General features: G+C 44.3%; 2 protein-coding genes and 1 long non-coding RNA gene across 3 annotated transcripts; 1 reads left to right on the forward strand and 2 right to left on the reverse strand.

The window, feature by feature from the left end:
* Positions 1–1,924: 1,924 nt before the first annotated feature.
* Positions 1,925–5,343, reverse strand: LOC147241808 (cell adhesion molecule 3-like). The gene is made up of 4 exons (XM_086191983.1): positions 3,244–5,343; positions 2,903–3,163; positions 2,736–2,823; positions 1,925–2,601 (listed from the first exon to the last, which is right to left on the reverse strand). The coding sequence occupies exons 1-4, from the start codon at positions 3,524–3,526 to the stop codon at positions 2,439–2,441; spliced, it is 795 nt and encodes a 264-aa protein (XP_086048109.1). The 5' UTR covers positions 3,527–5,343; the 3' UTR covers positions 1,925–2,438.
* Positions 5,344–12,696: 7,353 nt separating this feature from the next.
* Positions 12,697–17,925, reverse strand: LOC147241809 (uncharacterized). The gene is made up of 7 exons (XR_015110918.1): positions 17,644–17,925; positions 16,336–16,396; positions 15,781–16,024; positions 15,619–15,669; positions 15,084–15,383; positions 14,814–14,920; positions 12,697–14,326 (listed from the first exon to the last, which is right to left on the reverse strand). It is a non-coding gene; the product is annotated as an uncharacterized LOC147241809 (long non-coding RNA).
* Positions 17,926–18,135: 210 nt separating this feature from the next.
* On the forward strand, positions 18,136–22,480 carry LOC147241810 (sialoadhesin-like). Its single transcript, XM_086191435.1, has 9 exons — positions 18,136–18,266; positions 18,638–18,721; positions 18,891–18,963; positions 19,112–19,456; positions 20,623–20,922; positions 21,003–21,263; positions 21,343–21,430; positions 21,565–21,622; positions 21,851–22,480. The coding sequence occupies exons 2-9, from the start codon at positions 18,689–18,691 to the stop codon at positions 22,064–22,066; spliced, it is 1,374 nt and encodes a 457-aa protein (XP_086047561.1). The 5' UTR covers positions 18,136–18,266; positions 18,638–18,688; the 3' UTR covers positions 22,067–22,480.
* Positions 22,481–23,345: the final 865 nt, after the last annotated feature.

Consider the following 23,345-nt stretch of genomic DNA (forward strand, 5'->3'; position numbering starts at 1 on the left):
TCCCTCCGTTCCACAACCATGCAGGCCCCCAATACTCCCATCAATCAGGCTCTCCACCCCACCACCATGCAGGCCCCCCGCCCCACCAGTCGTAACCAATCGCTCCGTTCCACAACCATGCAGGCCCCCAATACTCCCATCAATCAGGCTCTCCACCCCACCACCCAGCAGGCCCCCCGTCCCACCAGTCGCAACCAATTGCTCCGTTCCACAACCATGCAGGCCCCCAATACTCCCATCAATCAGGCTCTCCACCCCACCACCCAGCAGGCCCCCCGTCCCACCAGTCGTAACCAGTCCCTCCGTTCCACAACCATGCAGGCCCCACGCCCTGCCACCAAGGACACCCCACGCCTGTCCAACAGGAGGGCCAATCGTCCCACTCCTTATCAGGTTCCCCGCCCCACTACCAGGGAGGCTCCCTCTCCATATCAGGTCCAGCGTGCCACTTATGAAACCACGCGGCCTGCAACCAGAAGTCAAGCCACACTTGTTGTTCGGTGCTAAAGCTAATTAAGCACTATTTTAGATTAGGTTGTCAAGCTCAGGTATTACTTGAACTGACAGTTAAAAACCACTCAAGGGTTTTAACTGTCAGACTATGAATGTTTTTCACTAAAAGCGCATTTCATTCACTTGATTTAAAAGAAATTTAGACACCTTATGAGAAAAGATCACATAATTATGACATCAGGACCTCGCCTCTTCATCATTGCCCCCCATAGAAAAACACTGGGCACTGATGGCACTATTTAGTCTTACTGGTATTACTACCTTTTCAGTATGAACGATTGGGAATTACTGCTGTTGAGGACAGAATCGATATTAGCATGTCAACACTGTGCAGGCACCTCACGTCGTTTGGATGGTTCAGGCCATCTTTTCTCTGAATCAGGAGATCTTGGTATCTAAAATGTTTTCAATCCAGTGAATGCAGTGTGTTTCTGTATTTTTCTGACCAACCGATTCTGCATTAATATGCAGGGGGGTCATCATGATTCGTCCCTGGAGATAGAGGGGTGGGGCTACTGGGTCTGTCCCTGCAGGTGGTCAAGGAGGTGGGGCTACTAGGTCAGTCCCAGCAGATAGAAGGGTAGGGGAACTGGGTCACTCACAGATGATAGAAGGGGAGGGGAACTGGGCCGGTCCCAGCAGATAGAGGGGGAGGGGAACTGGGTCGGTCCCAGCAGATACAAGGGTAGGGGAATTTGGGTCGCTCCCAGCAGATACAAGGGTAGGGGAACTGGGCCGGTCCCAGCAGATACAAGGGTAGGGGAACTGGGCCGGTCCCAGCAGATACGAGGGTAGGGGAACTGGGTCAGCCAAGCAGATGGACAAAGGGTTCCTCACCTGCGTGGATCCTCATTAGTTGGTCTTAGCGTTGACTCATGTGTGGACCCTGAAATCAAACAACACCAACAAAACACAGTCAGCACCACTACTTACACCGATTGATGATGTTTCCCACAGAGAAACCACCAGGCTGTTCTTCATGCTTAAACAGAAACAGAAATAGAAATTGAATAAAAAAGTATTTGACAAAATCTGTAACTTTGTGTTGCTCTTTATTCTGTATCCCGCAGTAACCATGGCAACGTTATCTTTAGCCTCCCGAAATGGCATCTGGAAATCCTGAACAGTTCACTTTCTGTGTGTGACGGCCATGGGTCCTATGTCGTGTTCTGTGTGCAGGGTACTGTTGGTGGGTGTGATTGTGTCTGAAGCAGCCAGGTCATTAGGTTGACTGGGAGCACCTGGCCAGTGTTCCCAGTTAGGCCTAATTAACCCTGCCTTCCTAGATGTCGGCGCTCAGCTCTGCTCTGCACTGCTGTTTCCCTTTTGCACGCAGCAAGCATGCTGTTGTTTTCCTTTTTGTTTTTCCTTGTTCTACACGAATCAACATGCACCACACATTGACCATCACATCCACACACTCATCTACACGACTGATACTGACTTCCACACCTCATGTGGTTGATTATTTATTGTAATAAATGTGACATGCCCACTTCTAAGTTTTGCTGCTGTGTTTCGGGTCGTAACAATGTGGAACAGCACACTTACACAAAAACTTTCACAGCTTTTATTCAAAAAGAATAAAGGATCGTGATCAGGACTGGTGAGGAGACCGGGCCCGAGATGGAGTCCTGACATGTTGAGGAGACCTTGGGCAGTGAGGAGAGGAAGTCCTGGACCAGTTCGATCCTCCGTGGTGGAACCTCAGTGACACAGACAAAAGAATATCAACATGTATGTCACAGATCTGCAGGTTTCAGCTGAACTGTGCAGCCTAGAATGAAGGAAAGAGGATCGATAAATTATATCTATTTGTTCAGGGGTCTGTCCATTTGTTATCTGTGTCAGCCAGATTTTGACTCTGCAAACAAATTAACAAACAACTCATAAAGTCTCAGACAAAATTAACTTCACTTCTGCTGTTATGAAACAGATGAATCTACTTCCTCCATACACAGCAAACAGATAACTGTTAAGTCAGTGACTGATGCACAATACAGGGCTGTGCTGTAAGGATAGTTACACACCCAAGAGTGTCGTGGAGTTGCATGTGATGATTTCGACCGTCTTGGAAAAACTACAGTCCTGTAAAAATAAAACACACAAAAAGAAAGACTTTATGAACCAAATCTAGATCAGAGCCATGAGAGGACATGAGTAACCTGAGTGAGGGTCCATCTCCAATTAATGAGCCAATTTCCTGCTTTAGTGAAACTTACCAAACACAGACAACCAGACCGATGAGCACCACGACCCCAGTGATTCCTCCAACAATCCCCCACTGAACAGAGCCATCGGTCTGCTCTCCTTTTAGAGATGAAACCAAGTATGAGGACGTACGGCAGCACTGATGAAGACGTTCAGGTGGATTGGGTTGAGTATTTACCTGCAACAATCAGCTGGATCTCTGGTGAAGACTGATCGCCCAGATTATTTGTGGCCACACAGTAATAAACTCCTCCCTCTGTCACATTCAAGCGGTAAAAGTCTCCTTCAGAAACTTTCACAGCTCCACCCCTGCTCTTCTTGAACCAGGTGAAGCTGCTGACGGGAGGCTTGGCTCTGCTGGAGCAGCTCAGGTTCACCAGGCTGCCTGGTGACACCAAACCTGCTGGACTGGCTGATGCTGAGGTGTTTTTAGGAGCATCTGAGGAACAAGCGGCAGAGAGGAATTCCATGAATCATCATGTGCTGACAGGAACCAACCAGAATCACTGGCGTTCTTACATGACACATGGAGAGTCCTGGTGGTCTCTGCAGCCCTGGAACCACCATTCACAGGATATTCTGCAGAACAGGTGATGTTCTCTCCATCATGTTTGTGTGACAGAGTGATGTTCTTCTGGATTTCAGTTCTAAAGGTTCCATCAGCATTTCCCACCTTCTTGTTTGGAGCGTCTGGGTGGAGGTTCCAGGTGAGTTTAGGAGGTTTGTGAGGACAGGGAGTAGACGCTGAGCAGGTGAGAGTCACCAGCTCTGTCTCTCTCAGTTTACCTGGGAAGTCAAGCATCGGCCTTGCAGGAGAATCTGGGGGTGAAAATCAAACCCTGACAAACGTCACTCCACCGTCACAGACTTATGGAGAAAAATGACCCTTCACAAAAGGAAATGTCAGGTTCCTTTTTTTAATTAAACTTCTGAAAAATTCCAGTCTATTTTCTCTAGAGTGCTTTTATCATTTTACTGGTAGGAAACATTTGTGCTACATCAGTACTTCATGGAACTACACAGGCTCTCAAACAAGTGTACTTTTAGCAGTATTGTAAGTGCAAAAGGAGCAAACTTTACTAGTTTGGATTCTAAATTTGATTTTTTTTTTTTTTTTTACAGCAACTATGAGCTATAGTTCTAGATTACTGCCTTTTACTGCTTGGTTTACTCGTTATTCCTTTCTCATCCAAGTTTTAGTCTCTGTAAATATACTGCAAGTACTCGTGCAAATACTGTTGCTTTTCATACTGGTCCACTTTTTATGTTGAGAGAAGTATTTCCAGACTGGGAAATTAGACAACCAGTTCACACTTTAGCAGACCAAAACATGAAATCACCAGAGGTCTCCCTGAAAAACTACGATCCTCCCACAGTAGCTAAATGTATCAGACATGAATACTTTATTCAGTTTTTTCAGGCACTCACATTCAGGCTCCTTCATGTCTGACAGAGCTCATAGTCTCCTGTTGTCCTGCTAGAACCCTTCGCTCCCAGGATGCAGGGTTACTGGTGGTTCCTGGGGTAGAACGGGAGCCAGAGCCTTCAGCTATCAGGCTCCCCTCCTGTGGAACCGTCTCCTAGTTTCAGTCCAGGATGCAGACCCCCTTTCTATGTTTATGAATTAAGAGCAAACTTCAGACCTTCCTCTTTGATAAAGCTTCTAGTGGTTGGCGTAGGCTGGCCCTTAGATATGCTGCTATAGGCTATGAATGCCGGGGGATCTCCCATGATGCACTAGGCTTCTCTCTCCTCCTCTCTGTCCTCCGAGACTCATTCGTGTTCCTAACTTGTCTTCTTTTCTGGAGCCTTTGTTCTTATTTTTTTTCCCTTCTTCTTCTTGTTATGGCGGGCAGCACCATATGAGAGCATAATTTCAGAGAAAATGGAACGATCTGTCTCCTTCCAAAGACAGGAAGTTATAAAGCAGTGTCCCTCCAACTAAGATTTTCGGGAGAGGTGGAGTGCTCTTTTCTCTGAAGCTCAGGTAAAACAAGCGTCAGGATTTATAAATCCATTAAGAAATGGTGTTTGTTTTAGATGGTAAATGGACTCAATTGCTTTTCTACCTTAGCGGCACTCAAAGCGCTTTACAGTGTCATCTCATTCCCCCATTCACACACACAATCACACACTGATGGTGGAGGCTACCATGCAAGGCACCAACCTGCTCATCAGGAGCAATTATGGGTCCAGTATCTTGCTCAAGGACACTTCGACATGGTCACCGGGGTCGAGGATTGAACCAGCGACCCTTCGGTTGCTAGACGACCACTCTTTTCTTTAAAGAAAAAAGTAAATGCCATAATTGTACCTCCTCTTTTTCGGATCAAGGAGGGATTCAAAAGAATCACAACGGCTCCCCAGGAAAGAACTTTTCTCACTAAGCAGGACTTCTACTCTCCAAAAATGCAAATGATATTCAGCAAAAAAGGTGGAGTAGCTGTTACCGAAACACCACCTCTTCAGCATTCACTCGGCCAGGTAAAGCAGGGGTCTTTGTCACATTTGTCACATGCGCAAACACACACACACACACACACACACACACACACACACACACACACACACACACACACACACACACAGGCATTCAGATGGCACTTCCTACACAAGTATCTTTTGTCTGTCAAAACAGCGACACGTTGAAGCAAGATGGGAGGCCATTATTTGCGCCCTGATTGAATTCTTGGGGGAGTCTTCAGGGGGACTCGTCAAGGACGACAAGGTCAGTTCAAACATTTTCAGATCACGACGCTCTCTTCAGCACATTACATTGAATTCTTATTCACTTCCCATTTAAATACAACTTGCTTGAACCATTGAATAATTGTGAGAAAATTGTATACTGCTTGATGAACTTTTGTGTAGTGCATGAAAAGCAAAAAAATGAAAATTGACAGACTTAAGCAAAGTATGGGATACCAAAAGCTGATCATTGCTGCCGATGGGCATCATTTAGGCCATGGACTAAAGTTACCCACCAAAAATGAAGTCCACTTTTGAAGTGTTTCAAAAGCTTCAACTCGACCTTGATGTTCTTAAGTTGTCCCCAAAAGTCCTGTCGCTGCGAAACAAGCTTATAGTTTGAGCACACTTTTGTCCCAAGAATCACAGAGGCCACCAAAAAGAAAAAAAAACTGCAAAGTTGTTCATTCATCGATTTTGTTCTTTTTCTCGTTTTAATGATGGACCTTTTATTTCACCTTGTTGCCATGTATTAACCCTTGTGCTTCCTTCGGGTCAAGGAAGAGGAAAGGGAGGGAGAAAGGAAGGGAGAGGAAGTGAGATCAGAATAACATTGAATCAGGTGAACGATACCTTGTTGTTTTGCCATGAAAACTTGTTGGAAAAAATGTTTTCTTGAAAAAAAATTTTTTTTTTACTCAAGAAAAAATTTGGGCAATTTAAACTGCAGAAAACAATGGACAATTTTGTGTAAATGTTACTTCAATAGAGCCCAGAAATAAAAGTAAGAAAAAATATTTAAAATAACTTTGAAAAGCCACTGATTTTAGGTGAGATTTTTGAGTTTGAAGCAGTCAGAGTCTTTCCAAAGATCAGCTTCTTAATGACCCATATTGTTATTTAAGGACAGGAAGAACTCAGTACTGCTGTGATTCCATATTACTCCAAAACGTGGTAAATATTTTATAAGTACTTTTGTTGGTCCACAGGAGAACCCATACTAGTGAGAAGCCCTACGCTTGCAACACCTGTGGGAAAACCTTCAATCACTTGTCAGTCATGAAAAACCATTCAGAAATCAACACTGACAACAAGCCCAATCTCTGCAACACCTGAGGCAAAAGATTTGCTCATGAGTCAACACCAAGAGCGCATAATGAGGATCCACGCAGGTGAGGAACCCTTTGTCTATCTGCCAGGGCCAACCCAGTTCCCCTACCCTCATATCTGCCGGGAGCGACCCAGTTCCCCTACCCTCGTATCTGCCAGGGCCAACCCAGTTCCCCTACCCTCGTATCTGCTGGGAGAGACCCAGTTCCCCTACCCTCGTATCTGCTGGGACCGGCCCAGTTCCCCTACCCTCATATCTGCTGGGACCGACCCAGATCCCCTCCCCCTCTATCTGCTGGGACCGGCCCAGTTCCCCTCCCCTTCTATCATCTGGGAGCGACCCAGTTCCCCTACCCTTCTATCTGCTGGGACTGACCCAGTAGCCCCACCTCCTTGACCACCTGCAGGGACAGACCCAGTAGCCCCACCCCTCTATCTCCAGGGACGAATCATGATGACCCCCCCCCCCCCGCATATTAATGCAGAATCGGTTGGTCAGAAAAATACAGAAACACACTGCATTCACTGGATTGAAAACATTTTAGATACCAAGATCTCCTGATTCAGAGAAAAGATGGCCTGAACCATCCAAACGACGTGAGGTGCCTGCACAGTGTTGACATGCTAATATCGATTCTGTCCTCAACAGCAGTAATTCCCAGTCGTTCATACTGAAAAGGTAGTAATACCAGTAAGACTAAATAGTGCCATCAGTGCCCAGTGTTTTTCTATGGGGGGCAATGATGAAGAGGCGAGGTCCTGATGTCATAATTATGTGATCTTTTCTCATAAGGTGTCTAAATTTCTTTTAAATCAAGTGAATGAAATGCGCTTTTGGTGAAAAACATTCATAGTCTGACTGCTTAAAAAAGCCTTGAGTGGTTTTTAACTGTCAGTTCAAGAAATGCTCAGATTTGACAACCTAATCTAAAATAGTGCTTAATTAGCTTTAGCACCGAACAACAAGTGTGGCTTGACTTCTGGTTGCAGGCCGGGGAACCTGATAAGGAGTGGGACGATTGGCCCTCCTGTTGGACAGGCGTGGGGTGTCCTTGGTGGCAGGGCGTGGGGCCTGCATGGTTGTGGAACGGAGGGACTGGTTACGACTGGTGGGACGGGGGGCCTGCTGGGTGGTGGGGTGGAGAGCCTGATTGATGAGAGTATTGGGGGCCTGCATGGTTGTGGAACGGAGGGACTGGTTACGACTGGTGGGACGGGGGGCCTGCTGGGTGGTGGGGTGGAGAGCCTGATTGATGGGAGTATTGGGGGCCTGCATGGTTGTGGAACGGAGCGATTGGTTACGACTGGTGGGGCGGGAGGCCTGCATGGTGGTGGGGTGGAGAGCCTGATTGATGGGAGTATTGGGGGCCTGCTTTCTGGCAACACGTAAGGCCTGCCTTTGGGGGACGGTATAGGGGGCCTGATTGTTTTTCGGGCGAGAGGCCTGCTTCCGGGCAGACTGTGTAATTTTCTTGTGTTTGGCTGATCTAGTTTGCACAGTCATGGTGGAGTTAGGATTGGTTGTTCAACTGAGGTTGTTGTGTACCTTTGAGTCCTGGCTCCCATATACACACTCAGCGAGACAAAGATGTGTGATGTCACTGAGATCCATGGCAGTGATGTCACTGAGGTTTTTCAGTGATGACAGAAACCATGAGCTCAGTCGTGGGCAGTGATAATCTGACATCACTGTTGTTGATGTGTCTGAGGAGCTCCAGTGTCTAGCATGTCCCCGCTAGCATAGCAAGGCATAAACCAAGTACAGCAAGACTATGCTAGCTGGTCTGGGCTGGGTTACATTTCAGTCGTGTTCAACATGGCCGCCAAGTTCCAAACCATCTTATTTTACAGCTCAACTGCCTAGAATGGGATCCCTTGATTCATTTCTCAGTATTTATTGAGGTTTACTCTAGTAAATCTATTAAAACAAGACATAGGAGTGTTTCAAAGATCTTTTAATCCATAGAGTGGTTTAGAATCACCATATATCCCTCAACCTGGGGGGCAAATAAGACCCCATACAGCCAAGCAGGCATAGGTGAGGGCAAACAACACTCCCCTCGGCATGGACAACAGTCCAGTTGCAAATCCTTCAACTGAATGAGAATTGTTTTAGGTGTGAAAAACTCCCTCATGAACCTATTTTTCTGTGAGTGCTAACAGCTTTCAATCTGCACTGCTTATATTTAAGATGACACACTTTAACACAGAGTAAAGATATACTTGTGTTTTATTTTGAAACCTGCAGAGGAGTAGTAAATAAAACATTTTCTTACCATTTGTTCGCCGTTGTGCAATACAGTAAAGTAAATCTCAATGTTACACAAACTGAACGAACAAATGCCTCAATTTACTGACCTTGAACAACAGGAGGGGCAGTAAATCACCTTTAATAAACTCTGACTTCAGAATTTTATCACTTTGGAGTTTTTCCTCCATCCGTCATGTTGGAAGCACATTAGGAAAGAATATTATTGTCTCTTTTCATAAAAAATAAATTCAATAAAAGGAAGAAAATTGTGTTGTGTCAGAAGTACACGAAGTTCTCTTTAAAACAACCACAAAAATACATTAAAGACTGTCCAGCAGGGCAAATCTCAAAGCAATCCCACTTTTATTTTCACAATTCCATCACAGATCCTGTAGCAGTCTCCTCTCATGTGGACTCAATGTCCACAAAATCCAAAGTCTTTGTAGCTGGGCGAGAGGTGGGGTTCACCCTCGACAGGTTGCCAGTCCATCACAGGACCAACACATAGAGACAGACAACCATTCACACTCACAGTCACACCTACGGTCAATTTAGAGTATCAATCAGCCTCGTCCCCTCTTGATGTCTTTGGACTGTGGGAGGAAGCTGGGGTACCAGCTCATCAGCAACATGAGTATCAACTCAACAGCAACACATTAAAAAATAGCCAATAAGTAGGCTCAAATGCATTTAGAAATAATAGCATAATTATATAAACACGATTTCACTGATGTATAACAATTGCTCAGCAGCACGGTGGTGCAGTGGTCAGCACTGTGGCCTCACAGCAAGAAGGTTCCAGGTTCGAGTCCCGGCTCCATCACAGGATCTTTCTGTGTGAGTCTCCATGTTCTCCCCGTGTCTGTGTGGGTTCTCTCTGATACTCCAGCTTCCTCCCACAGTCCAAAGACATCAAGAGGGGACGAGGCTGATTGATACTCTAAATTGACCGTAGGTGTGGCTGTGAGAGTGAATGGTTGTCTGTCTCTATGTGTTGGCCCTGTGATGGACTGGCGACCTGTCCAGGGTGAACCCCGCCTCTCGCCCGTAGATGCTGGGATAGGCTCCAGCCCCCCCGCGACCCTTACTAGTAAGGAATAAGCAGAAGATGACGATGGATTAGCACCACACCTGTAAAAGCAAGCTAACATTAGCACCACACCTGTAAACGCAAGCTAATATTAGCACCAGACCTGAAGTGATAAGCTAATATTAGCATCTTACCCAAAGTAGCTAACTAACATCAGGACAGACCTCAAGCAGCAAACTCATGTTTGCATCCTACATGTGGCAGCAATGGGTTTTTCTTTAAATTAGCATTTGGTAACTTCATGAGAACCCTAGAAAAGTGTATCCCTTCCCCAAGTTCCATCACCACCATTGAGGGCGACCTTCGTTAGAGTCGGAAAGCCCAGCACCTCTGCATGTGCCCCCAATGCTGGACCAAAAAATAAATATGACGGTGGGATGGATAACGAAGGTATCAGTCTTCTTCTCGAGTGGAACTCATTTTTGTGAGACTTTATTTTGACAAGCCCATTGATATAAACATCACACCACATTTCAGCTTCAGGACATCTTATTAGCTGCCATTACTGTCCATCACAAAATATCTGTATAACATTTGACATTTTAAGTTTGCCTCTGTGTTAACAACAATAAACAGCTGATACAACTGAGGGCACATTTATCCATATATGTTAATAACCTTTTTGCTCTCAAGCCATATTGGCTGTCACTCAAAAGATTTATTTTTCTCTATATCAAATTTATGAGCGTATAATTTTCCTAAAATTTTTGAGAATTATAGAAGTTGTGATGTTGGTCTACAATTATTGCATTGATTTCTTTGTCCATTTTTATCGATAGAAATAACTTTAGCTCTTTTCATTTTTGAAGTCAATACACCAGTTTGAAACGACTGATTACAGATGTATGTGAGTGGTTGCACTACGTATTCTAAGACACTGCTCAAAGAAATAAAGGAACACTTAAACAACACAATGTAACTCCAAGTCAGTCGCACTTCTGTGAAATCAAACTGTCCACTTAGGAAGCAACACTGACTGACAATCTAGTTCACCTGCTGTTGTGCAAATGGAGTCGACAACAGGTGGAAATGATGGGCAATTAGCAAGACACCCCCAATGAAGGAGTGGTTCTTCTCAGTTCCTGTGCTTTCTGGCTGATGTTTTGCTCTCTTCTGAATGCTGGCTGTGCTTTCACTCGAGTGGTAGCATGAGACGGAGTCTACAACCCACACAAGTGGCTCAGGGAGTGCAGCTCATCCAGGATGGCACATCAGTGTGAGCTGTGGCAATAAGGTTTGCTGTGTTGTAAGGGAAATTCTCCTTGTAGATCATTGAGTGGTGCTAATTCTCTGGAGAATGACACTCGGTGTGATGAATTAAGTCTCTTTATACATGCAGCATGGAGAGAAGACTCTGAGGTGAATGAATGTTCTCTCCCGATCTTTACAGTGTCCCAACCTTTATACCATTCAACAACAAAGAAAAGGCAAATGGTTTCCACATCAAAGCAATGACTGTATGGGAAGTAGCACCTGTTTAGCATTTGCTTCTCACCCCCCCCCCCCCAACCTGTTTCTGTCACTCTGTCCTTGTGTTTCTCACCTTGGTGGGAGATGGCCACAGAAACTTATGCGATTCACAAAATGCTTCCTGGGACTAGTACTTCTGATTTATTAATTTAGTTCCTACAGTGTCTGTCAGCGTAACATGGAGGGGCTACCAGGAGACAGGCCAGTACATCAGGAGGTGTGGAGGCCGTAGGAGGGCAACGACCCAGCAGCAGGACCACTACCTCCGCCTTTGTGCAAGGAGGAACAGGAGGAGCACTGCCAGAGCCCTGCTAAATGACCTCCAGCAGACCACAAATGTGCATGTGTCTGCTCAAACAGACTCCATGAAGGTGGTATGAGGGCCCGACGCCCACAGGTGGGGTTGGCTTACAGCCCAACACCGTGCAGGATTCTTTGGTAGAGAACACCAAGATTGGCAAATGTGCTCTTCACAGATAAAGCAGGTTCACACTGAGCACATGTGACAGTCTGCAGATCCTGTGGAGAACGTTCCGCTGCCTGCAACATCCTCTAGCATGACCGGTTTGGCAGTGGGTCAGTAATGGTGCGGGGTGGCCTTTCTTTGGGGGGCCGCACGGGCCTCCATGTGCTCACCAGAGGTAGCCTGACTGCTGTTAGGTACTGAGATGAGATCCTCAGACCCATTGTGAGACCACATGCTGGTGTGGTTGGCCCTGGGTTCCTCCTAATACAAGACCATGCTAGACCTCGTGTGGCTGGAGTGCATCAGCAGTTCCTGCAAGATGAAGGCATTTATGCTATGGACTGGTCCACCCTTCCCCCAGACCTGAATCCAATTGAGCACATCTGAGACATCATGTCTGGCCAACGCCACGTTCCACCACAGACTGTCCAGGAGTTGGTGGATGCTTTAGTCCAGGTCTGGGAGGAGATCCCTCAGGAGACCATCCACCACCTCATCAGGAGCATGCCCAGGAGTTGTAGGGAGGTCATACAGGCACGTGGAGGCCACACACACTCCTGAGCCTCATTTTGACTTGTTTGAAGGACATGACATCAAAGTTGGATCAGCCTGTAGTCACTACACACACACTACAAAACTAAAGTGGTAAAACACTACAGTGTAGTGTTTTACCACTTTAGTTTTGAGTGTGACTCCAAATCCAGACCCCCATGGGTTAATAAATCTGATCTCCATTGATAATTTGCCATTTTGTTGTCAGCACATTCAACTATGTAAAGAAAGTATTTAAGAATATTTCATTCAGATCAAGGATGTTGTTTTAGTGTTCCCTTTTATTTTTTGAGCAGTGTACTTAAGCAACATGTCAATATCAAAATCAGTGGACTTATTCGTCGATGTTTTCACAATGTTGTATTTCTCTATCATTTACAGCACCAATCAATATGGAGGAGGAATTTTTAGTAATTATTTCATCGCTAATTGTTGGCTCAGGAATTTTTTGCTAGGTTATGATCAACATCTACAAAAAAAAAAAATCAAATTCCTTTGCTGTTTCTATGCATCTCAATCTCTATTCTGGATCATTCCTATTTATAAAACCCTCTGTAATTCAGTACGGTCCATGTTGTTGCTTCTGCTCTGCTCCAATAAAGTGTATTCTCACTTCTTCCAATATTAATTTGTATGACTTGTATTTTATGTCTCGTCTTCTATAAATCTCAAGTTCTTTTTACAAGCATTCTCTATCCCCTTTGTGATCCATGGCTTATTTGAACACTGGTGCTCTCTGGTAATTTTCATTAAAGGACAATGTCAATCATAATGACATTAAAATGAACAAAAGCATCATATGCCTTATCAGGGTTATCATTAACTAAAACCTCATCCCAGTTTTGTTCCCCTGGTTCCACCTTAAAGGCAGCAACGGGTCTTGGTGTTCTGTCTGATCATTAAAATGAAGGCCTGTGAGTCTCCTTCGTTTTATTTCCCCCAAAATGTTGAAAAAAATCACAAAAACAAGTAGATGATCACTTGTACCACCCGCTATTTCACAGTCAGTCATTTGTGAACATATCAGCATAGCAGTATCAATTGTTTTTCTCCTTGGTTTTCTCATAAGGAAAAGGCAGTCACTGTACGTTGTTTGGATAACATGTCATTTGGGTTTAGTAAGTCCGTTAATCACCTCAAATTAAATGCAATTTTTTAATCATTCGGATTGCTAAACATGGCAGCTGGTAGGAGACCGGCGGTTGTTGTCACATTGCAATTACCTTCACCACCGGAGGGTGCAACTAAAAAGTGAAAGACTTTTTTTTTTTCCCCCTTGACATTGTCAGGTGCCGTGTGCTTTCTGAGAAGAGTCAGAATGTCTAATAGGGAGAGAATTGCCACTCAAGTAACTTCCTGTCTGAACTGGTTGCAGTAACGGATCAATCCATGTGAGGGCGCTTTTGTCATTTAAGCTTGAGGAAAGGTGTTTGTCCCTTTCCCTAGGTCAGAGGCAATTTGACGACAGTGGGAAGAGTTCAAGAAAACAGAGCTCAGAGGAAGGACTTCTGGGCAATTGCTAGTAGAATAGAAGCTTTGGTGAGAACAATGAGGAGTGTTAACAGTTCAAACAGAGATACGGGCTGTTTCTCAGAAATCTGGTCTGATCTTTCTATAACCATATTTGGTCAAGATGATAAGAAAAAACGTCACTGGTTGTGGATCATGTGGACCAGAAACGGAAACAGACTGATGTATTTGATTCCTAAACACCATGAGTTATGAGACATAAATGAAGATCAGCTAATGGAGAAAAGAAAAGCTGATGGTGAGCCACCAGGATGCAAGACACTCCACTCCTGTCTCATGGTGTGCAGGAGAATCTCGGTCTTCTTCCCAGCGAGATCCAGTCTGTCCACAAGACCCACTGTGCAAAAGGACGCTGAACTCCCCTGATCCAAGGAGGCATGTTTCCACTGTTCTTTGACCCTCAGTTGCCTTGCATGCGATTGTAGGATGCAAATTTAGCAAGCAGCTGAAAGAAATAAGTACAAGATCACATATGGTGACTGTATAAGAGGTGGATTACCAAAATGATAAAAAGGCATGTGTGGGAGGGTCTTGTGCTCGCCATTTCTGCAAACGCACCAGACATCAGTACGCTTCAGACTGAGTGTCTGGGTTTTGCCTTCTCTACCTTTGTGTAACCAACACTGTGACAAGCAGTTGAGCTGAGAGTACAATCAAGATGTGAATGCCTCTCAGTCTCTGTTGAGAAATGCATTTCCAGCATCCTTCTGCCTTTCGTCACAGAGAAATAAACTGCTAATGGAACACACGTAACCTCAAACTTGTCTCGATCCCCGCCGGTTTCACTTAAAGGGATATTCTCCAATTCTAAAATTGTGTGTCCAACACCAGCAGTAGTAATCACCCATGACTTCAACATATAAACCTAATCCTCCCCAGTAATCCCAGTATAATCCCATTACTATTCATTTGAATCAGCATACTCTTCTCACCTTTCTTGAACTGAACATATCCACTCGGCTTCCTTCAGGTATCAGGTTGTCAAGTCTTGATGCATGAGTAGGTAAAAAGACCCCGGGTGGTTGTTTTCTTGCAGTATCTTCATAATGAAAAGTTACCATTTCATCTTCCAGCTGTTCTTCAAAAAGCTTATCAAAACATTCAATATGGGAATGACTACAAAGACATGAACACTGGAACCCGACTAGAATGAGTGCCACGAGTGAAGATTTTATACCTTTATATTTGTATGCATTATTTACCTTTTATACCTTGGGCTGCAGCCAGTCCCTGAGGTGGCTGTTGATCCGTTGCAGATCTGACCCCCTGTGCCTCTTCCTGTTCAGGGCAACTCCCAGACCCCTGGGAGGAGGTGTGGGAGTTGAGGAGTGGCTTTTTTTAGGGGGGGGGGGGCATGAAGTACTGCAGCAGCTGGAGGTCAAAAACAAACAGTTCTCTCTCAAAGAATGTCAGTCAGCAGATGAGCCACAGGGCTGTCGTTACTTCACCACTCATGATGCTCCTCCTCCATCTTTGCACTGGCTTCCACCTCAAGGTAGAACCTTGAAACACAAGACATGCAGCGACATCACCTGAAATTTCAAGTTACTGTTGGCCACAAATCTCAGTCTTATTAAGTTAAACAAGTCTAGAAAATATTAAATAACCCAAGTGAATGATCCACAGCAGCCAGCTGCCCATCAGCATTTGGGGATTTATAACATCAAAACTGAATTCTTAAACAAAAAAACACAAGAATCTTTAGTTCCTCTCCCAGAAACTGATAATTTTCACTACCAGCTCCTCATGGATGCTGCGCCTGTAGATGGAGATGTAGACCAGGGCCATCTGGAAAAAAGAAAAAAAAAAGATCAAAAACAAGAATTGTGAAGACGAGGTATGCAAGAAACACATTTTACTTGCCTACGCAGTGTTTATTTATTTCTCAAGGCAAATTACCTCCACGTCCTCAAAGGTGAACTCTGTCCTTCACGATGCGCATCTCTGACACCTCCTGCTGAGGCGAAGGTGGTGAAAAAAAAAAAGTTGCCACTCCACAAATGCGGGTCCAGCACACGGGCAGTCGATGACGGATCGTATCAAAACAGCAGAGGTTGGCGTTTGAGAAGAGCATTTAAATGTGTGATAACGACCACTTTCATTTGTCGCTCATGTGCCTTGTCATGTGCTGGTGAGGCCTCGTCTGAAAGAAAGCGGGGAAGTCATCGTCATTACCTCCGCTGTGAACTCCCAGGAGGTCTGATCCAAAGGGCGCGACCTTGCCCCGACCTTCTTCTAAAGGTCGACAGGAACGCGATAAATCATGAATAAAATACGTACGGTTCCCTTTAAGCCATGCAGATAATAATAATCACAGGTGTATTCATTAATCCAACAGTTTCTGACCAGCTCGTCGCACAGATCTTGCACCCGTTCCCGGAAAAGAGCCCGAAAACGTTCCAGGTCAAGTACAAACGTGTTCAAATACATTCACTCCTTTGACAACATCCTCACCGATCCTCCGACAGCCAGTCCAGATGAGGGTGGGTCACGAAAATCACAACCCTCTTGATACCTACAGGAAATATCCAAACATCAAATCAGACAAAGCATCCTACCTCTTCTGGAGCTCATGATGTTCCTCAAACACTGGGTTGCGTCTGAGGGGTTCTATCAAACTGGCGGTTTGCACCAGGTCGACAACCTCAGAGAGCTTTTAATAACAGAGGTAATTTGTCCCAAGAGGGACGGAGCTGCACTGGTGTTCCGTCAAGATCTGATCCATCAATTTAGCTTCATGATTAGAATCATTATGAACGCCAGATACACAAGAGTTTCTCGCTTTATGAAGCAGTAGGTAAATACCACCTTAAAACAATACAGAGCAAATTCCTTAAGCGCTGGTTGTTACAAACATCCATTTTATCTTAGCCTTCTAAACCGTAGAAATTAAATAAACTCAATCAATCAATCAATATCTCTAAAATGAAATGAATGTTAAAGAAAAACAAAGATGAAAATATCAAGGGGAAGAGCCAAGCTTTTCAAAAGCTACCTTTTTAGACGATAACAAACACTGAGCAAGCGAGCTAATAGTATGAACTGGTGAAATCTAAGACGGACGGTGTTTATTAAATAAACTAAATTAGTAAACCTGACGGAGGTGAAGTGATTAAGCTCTCCTGTCGGAGGTTATTTAAGATGTTCTACTGCCACTCCTGTTGTTCAAGATCAGGGAATCCACAGGAGGGGAGCCTGATAGCTGAAGGCTCTGGCTCCCGTTCTACTCCAGGAACCACCAGGAACCCTGCATCCTGGGAGTGAAGGGTTCTAGCAGGACAACAGGAGACTATGAGCTCTGTCAGACATGAAGGAGCCTGATTGTGAGTGAACATGAAATGATTGCAAACATTCAGTCCAGTCTTTTTATGCTCTTTCTTGCACCGATGGACGTGTGCACTCCTGTCTGACTCTCCCCAAAGCAACTTTGCTTGAAGAACTTCAAAGTAGTTCTCAGACTTTGGGTTTCCCTCAGTTTACATGAAACCAGCAACATCTGTTTAACTGTCAAACTCGAAAGTATTTTTATTCAAGAGTTCATTTACATCATAGGTGTCACCATTTATTTGATTTATAGAAGAGTTTTTTTTCATGGAAGCGTCTCACTCACTTGAGAAAATGTTTGTCTTTTCTGAATTAGTGATATCATCAAAGTCATAAATAAAAGAAAACAGTTTTTTCCCCCCCTCAAGAGAATGAAATACTCTTTATAATCCAGATACATTCAGTTGCTAAATTTTAACTTCCACTTGTTATGCCGACCTGAACTGGGTTTGGAACTGAAGGCAGAGCGGGAAGGAGACTGTTGGGGTCCAGGAGACAAACGTGTTACAGTGGGGTGGTCGTGTAGACACGGAGGAGGTCTTGGGAGGCAGAGGAATCACGGGACGACTCAGGAGGCAGTGGAGTGGTCCAGGAGAGGCGTTGGCGTCGCAGAGGAAGGGAAAAAAAATACTATGAGTGAATCCACAGAGGAACAACTTGAGTGTTGGCAGAAGGGCTGCAAACTCCGACAAGAGCCTGTCAGTATCGTTACCACGTGGGTTCAGTACGTTCAAGCACTGCATGCAGGTTCAGGCTTCCTCTGATAGCTGGGCTGGTGATGGCTGCAGGTGTGGCAGCACCTGTGCTGCTGGTCCTCCCAGCCAGAGGGGGAGGGCCATGGAGAGACCTGGGAGGATCCCCAACACTATTTCCTTCTCATATTTGAGCTTTTTGTATCACATCAACACGGATGTACTGCTTCATCTGCATCTGATAATGTTTTATTCTCAAAAAGACAAAGTTCACTTCTTCATTTGCCACTGATGGACTTCACATGAGGACCATCAGCAATGATTCTGCAACCAAATTAGGAAGCTTGATGGAGTCAGTTTGAGGAGGAGGTCATTTTCATCTCTCCTTGTGTTTTCTCATCATGAGGGTCTGGTAAAAATAGATATCTGATATGATTCATTTCGGTTTGACGTTCAGGTGAATGGAATATCAATGTGCAGATTAAACAGCCAATCACATCCAAACCCCCCTCTTTCTATTCTAGTTTCCACATTTTGAAGCTTTGACTGTAGCCCTAAGAAATTAATTGTCAACTTGAGCTCAGAACTTGAAAATACTTGACAGGCTGAAAGGCAGAAGCCTCCTTGTAGGCTGAAGTATCACATTTAGGTGCTGAATACAGACCGACTGTTCGTCTTGTTCACTCACAGGACACAAGCAGTGAATGTCTGACTATTGCTTTTTTCGTCTTAAACCACAGGAAGTGGACTTGAGTTGAATGACAGCAGCTGCAGAGGGAAGCTGAATACTGATGAGGAGCATCAACACTGAGAGGAACTGTGTGGTAAGTGAGGTGTCTTTTTCATTCTGATTTTATTTCAGAGAATTATAACCAAGTTTTACAATATTTGATTGTAAGCTTCACTGAAAAATGTCACCATCACTGCCATCCATCATTTTCACCTCATAGAATCCAAACTGAGTCTATTCCTGTATCTGGTTTGTAAATCTAGGTCAGGACGTTCATTGCTGCGTTGTCTACAAACATGTTGACATCCATGTTACTGAGTGTCTTCTTTCTTCAAGGTGAGTCAGGTTTTTTGAAGCTGTTACCTGAATCGTTTCAGCTTCAACTTCAACTGTACAAGTAAAGAAGATGTAGTTTCTGGCGATGAGTTTGCTGAAGCTTCCGTACATGGAGATTTATTTATTCACCATGACTCTGATCTCACAGGTGCTTCAGCTGCTTGTCCTGAAGCGTCGAGCCTTCACGTCGCTGCACCACAAAACTTGGAAGCACTGAGTGGATCTTGTCTGCAAATCCCGTGTTCCTTCACTACGAAGGAACAAGTTACCATCTCAGGACCGACCTCTGGAGTGTGGATGAAAGATTACCCCAGATGTGGAGGGTTTACCAGCCTTTACCCGATGGAGATTACTGGAAACCTGACAGCCAAAGACTGCACCACTCAATTTAACAATTTGAAAAAAAAATATTCAGGCAAATACTTCTTCAGAATCGAGGCCAGTGGATTCAAGGCAACTGATGTTTCGAACTCTTTTCACATATCAGTGAAAGGTAAAGAGTTTTTTTTGTTTAGTTTTGAACAACAACAACAAAAAGAAACTTGGTGGAACTTTTGAATTATAGCCTTTTATATTATGATTTAAATTACAACTATTTGTGCATCAAGCTCTGAGGTAGAGTGGCAGCCAAGCAACCAAACAATTGCTGGTTCAATCCTCACTTCCCCTGGTGACCATGTCCTTGAGCAAAATACTGAACCCCTAATTGCTCCTGATGGCCCTGCAATGGACTGGGTCAGATCCAGGGTCAGATAAGCGATATAGAAAATGGACGGCTGGATTTGTGCTTCGAAGTAAATGTTACTGATATGTAGACCGTTTCTGTCATGAAAAAAGAAAGTGGCACAGTCACTTTCACACATTTCCCAGTCTGAATGAATTCACTTCAACTGCTGATTCTGACTCTTGCAGGTACCCTGAAAACACACCCTGCTTCTTTGAAACTAAAGATTAGAGAGTGTACAGAAATAGAAGAGTCTGGTCATGCTTGGCCTGTACAGGACATGTTCCTAATCTTTCAATCAAGATGAAAAAAAAAACTGAATAAAGTATTCATGTCTGATACATTTCGCTACTGTGGGAGGATCGTAGTTTTTCAGGGAGACCTCTGGTGATTTCACGTTTTGGTCTTTACAACACCATCTGATAATCATTCATATTTACTTATTAATCCCTGAAAAAGGTGCTAAAGTGTGAACTGGTTGTCTCTCAACATAAAAAGTGGACCAGTATGAAAAGCAACAGTATTTGCACGAGTACTTGCAGTATATTTACAGAGACTAAAACTTGGATGAGAAAGGAATAACGAGTAAACCAAGCAGTAAAAGGCAATAATCTAGAACTATAGCTCATAGTTGCTGTAAAAAAAAAAAAAAATCAAATTTAGGATCCAAACTAGTAAAGTTTGCTCCTTTTGCACTTACAATACTGCTAAAAGTACACTTGTTTGAGAGCCTGTGTAGTTCCATGAAGTACTGATGTAGCACAAATGTTTCCTACCAGTAAAATGATAAAAGCACTCTAGAGAAAATAGACTGGAATTTTTCAGAAGTTTAATTAAAAAAAGGAACCTGACATTTCCTTTTGTGAAGGGTCATTTTTCTCCATAAGTCTGTGACGGTGGAGTGACGTTTGTCAGGGTTTGATTTTCACCCCCAGATTCTCCTGCAAGGCCGATGCTTGACTTCCCAGGTAAACTGAGAGAGACAGAGCTGGTGACTCTCACCTGCTCAGCGTCTACTCCCTGTCCTCACAAACCTCCTAAACTCACCTGGAACCTCCACCCAGACGCTCCAAACAAGAAGGTGGGAAATGCTGATGGAACCTTTAGAACTGAAATCCAGAAGAACATCACTCTGTCACACAAACATGATGGAGAGAACATCACCTGTTCTGCAGAATATCCTGTGAATGGTGGTTCCAGGGCTGCAGAGACCACCAGGACTCTCCATGTGTCATGTAAGAACGCCAGTGATTCTGGTTGGTTCCTGTCAGCACATGATGATTCATGGAATTCCTCTCTGCCGCTTGTTCCTCAGATGCTCCTAAAAACACCTCAGCATCAGCCAGTCCAGCAGGTTTGGTGTCACCAGGCAGCCTGGTGAACCTGAGCTGCTCCAGCAGAGCCAAGCCTCCCGTCAGCAGCTTCACCTGGTTCAAGAAGAGCAGGGGTGGAGCTGTGAAAGTTTCTGAAGGAGACTTTTACCGCTTGAATGTGACAGAGGGAGGAGTTTATTACTGTGTGGCCACAAATAATCTGGGCGATCAGTCTTCACCAGAGATCCAGCTGATTGTTGCAGGTAAATACTCAACCCAATCCACCTGAACGTCTTCATCAGTGCTGCCGTACGTCCTCATACTTGGTTTCATCTCTAAAAGGAGAGCAGACCGATGGCTCTGTTCAGTGGGGGATTGTTGGAGGAATCACTGGGGTCGTGGTGCTCATCGGTCTGGTTGTCTGTGTTTGGTAAGTTTCACTAAAGCAGGAAATTGGCTCATTAATTGGAGATCCACCCTCACTCAGGTTACTCATGTCCTCTCATGGCTCTGATCTAGATTTGGTTCATAAAGTCTTTCTTTTTGTGTGTTTTATTTTTACAGGACTGTAGTTTTTCCAAGACGGTCGAAATCATCACATGCAACTCCACAACACTCTTGGGTGTGTAACTATCCTTACAGCACAGCCCTGTATTGTGCATCAGTCGCTGACTTAACAGGTTCAGAATCAATGTGAAAGATGAGACAGTTAAGATGTGAAAGAAACCAAAGTGATAAAGCAACCTGTGAAACAAGAAGTGTTTGCTGTGTATGGAGGAAGTTTTATATCAGCAGAAGTGAAGTTAATTTTGTCTGAGACTTTATGAGTTGTTTCTTCATTTGTTTGCAGAGTCAAAATCTGGCTGACACAGATAACCAAGAAATTCATTATGGAGAGATCGACTTTTCGAAGCGACACGAAGGTTCTTCTGACCTGCAGGACAGTGAACAGCAGCAGGATACAGTTTATTCAGAAGTTTGTGCGTCTCAGTCAAGGGACAGCATAAAACCGACTGCTGGAGCAGGAGACATCTACGCTGTTGTGAAGAAAAACTCAGCGTGGTGACATTTATTTGTTTTTCACCCACACGTTTGTTCTGACACTGACTTTTAGCCCTCAATTTAGTCTTACAGACTGAAAGCAAAGCCTTCTGTTGCTTTACTCTTGTAATTACAAAGAATTTCATTCTTTCAGAAGTACACAATAAATGTTAGAAGCAAGGAGTTCAACAAGAGCAGACAGAGGAGTGTCCAGGTACCCAATGTGGGAAACTCTCTACAAATAAATAAACTGAGGGCTAAAGTAGTCAGATGGTGTTTACTGATACATTTGTAGAATGAATATTTCATGAAGAAGGACCAACGTACGGAGCCCCCCGGTGTCAGCTGAGAAAAATAACAGGTGATGTATTCTCAGTTTGGAAATCTGTCTGTACAGTTTATGAAATGTTAGCTCAGATTCATTGTCCACACGCAACTGTACACATATGAATGTCACATGTCCCCTGCTACAGCCATGCTATTAGTGTAAGCTTCATGCTAACCAACCACATGCACAAATAAATACAACCATGTTCACACCGCAATTGTTCCTCCTCAATTCAGATTTTTTTTTAATGTAACTGTTCACATCAACAAAGTGTGACTCCAGTGTGAACTGGTCATGTGACCTGCACGCGCAGAACAGCATGACGTCACAAATAGCGACATGGAGGACACAGATGTCAGAGATGCAATATGATGCTGGTAAATGTTGAGGCAAGTGTTGAGTAAGAGAAGAGTGAAGAGGAGAATGTTGATTGTAACTTTGGCTCTTCAGTGAATCTATAACCTCACCGTCCCTCCACCGATGAGCTGTATGCCATCTTTGTTTTTGTTCATGACCCCCGTCTGTGGACATTGATGAAGACTGTCGATCAAGAGTGATGTGAAAACTGCAAGTCTTACAGGTCACATGGCTGTTCAAAGGAAGGTCGCAAATACAAAAAAAATAAGAAGGTAAATTAAAGCCGCAAGCAGCGTTGTTAGGGCCTGAGCCCCGCGCGGCCGTCCTTGACACCGGCCCGAATCCAACGGTGTAATCGGCAAATCCCTAGGCCTTGTAGTTTAGGAGATACGAGCCTCAGTGCGCTGCAGGGGTCAGAGTGTATGAATTGTTGGTCTTGATGTGACGAGTGCAACAGTGTTGGTCCCATGTTTGTGGGACTTGTGTGAGGAGTTATAGCGCTCTAAATTATAAAAAATTACCTTTTTTTTGTGTGGCTCCCTAGGTGGCGCTATAGACTTTTGTGGTGTTTTGATTTTTGATTAGTGAATGTTTAGCCAGACTGGTCAATTGTGCCGAA

Source organism: Aulostomus chinensis, chromosome 21 (genome assembly GCF_037954235.1).
Source record: "Aulostomus chinensis isolate RoL2024-O1b breed Wild chromosome 21, RoL_Achi_v1.0, whole genome shotgun sequence".
In the NCBI taxonomy this organism is placed as follows: Eukaryota; Metazoa; Chordata; class Actinopteri; order Syngnathiformes; family Aulostomidae; genus Aulostomus; species Aulostomus chinensis.

Coding starts and splice junctions, on each gene's coding strand:
- LOC147241808 (XM_086191983.1), bottom strand. CDS start 3,526: ATGCTTGACTTCCCAGGTAAACTGAGAGAGACAGAGCTGGTGACTCTC. Junction 3,164..3,243: donor CAGGACTCTCCATGTGTCAT/GTAAGAACGCCA, acceptor CTTGTTCCTCAG/ATGCTCCTAAAAACACCTCA. Junction 2,602..2,735: donor GGTCTGGTTGTCTGTGTTTG/GTAAGTTTCACT, acceptor TTATTTTTACAG/GACTGTAGTTTTTCCAAGAC.
- LOC147241810 (XM_086191435.1), top strand. CDS start 18,689: ATGAGGAGCATCAACACTGAGAGGAACTGTGTG. Junction 21,264..21,342: donor GATCCAGCTGATTGTTGCAG/GTAAATACTCAA, acceptor CATCTCTAAAAG/GAGAGCAGACCGATGGCTCT. Junction 21,623..21,850: donor CAACTCCACAACACTCTTGG/GTGTGTAACTAT, acceptor ATTTGTTTGCAG/AGTCAAAATCTGGCTGACAC.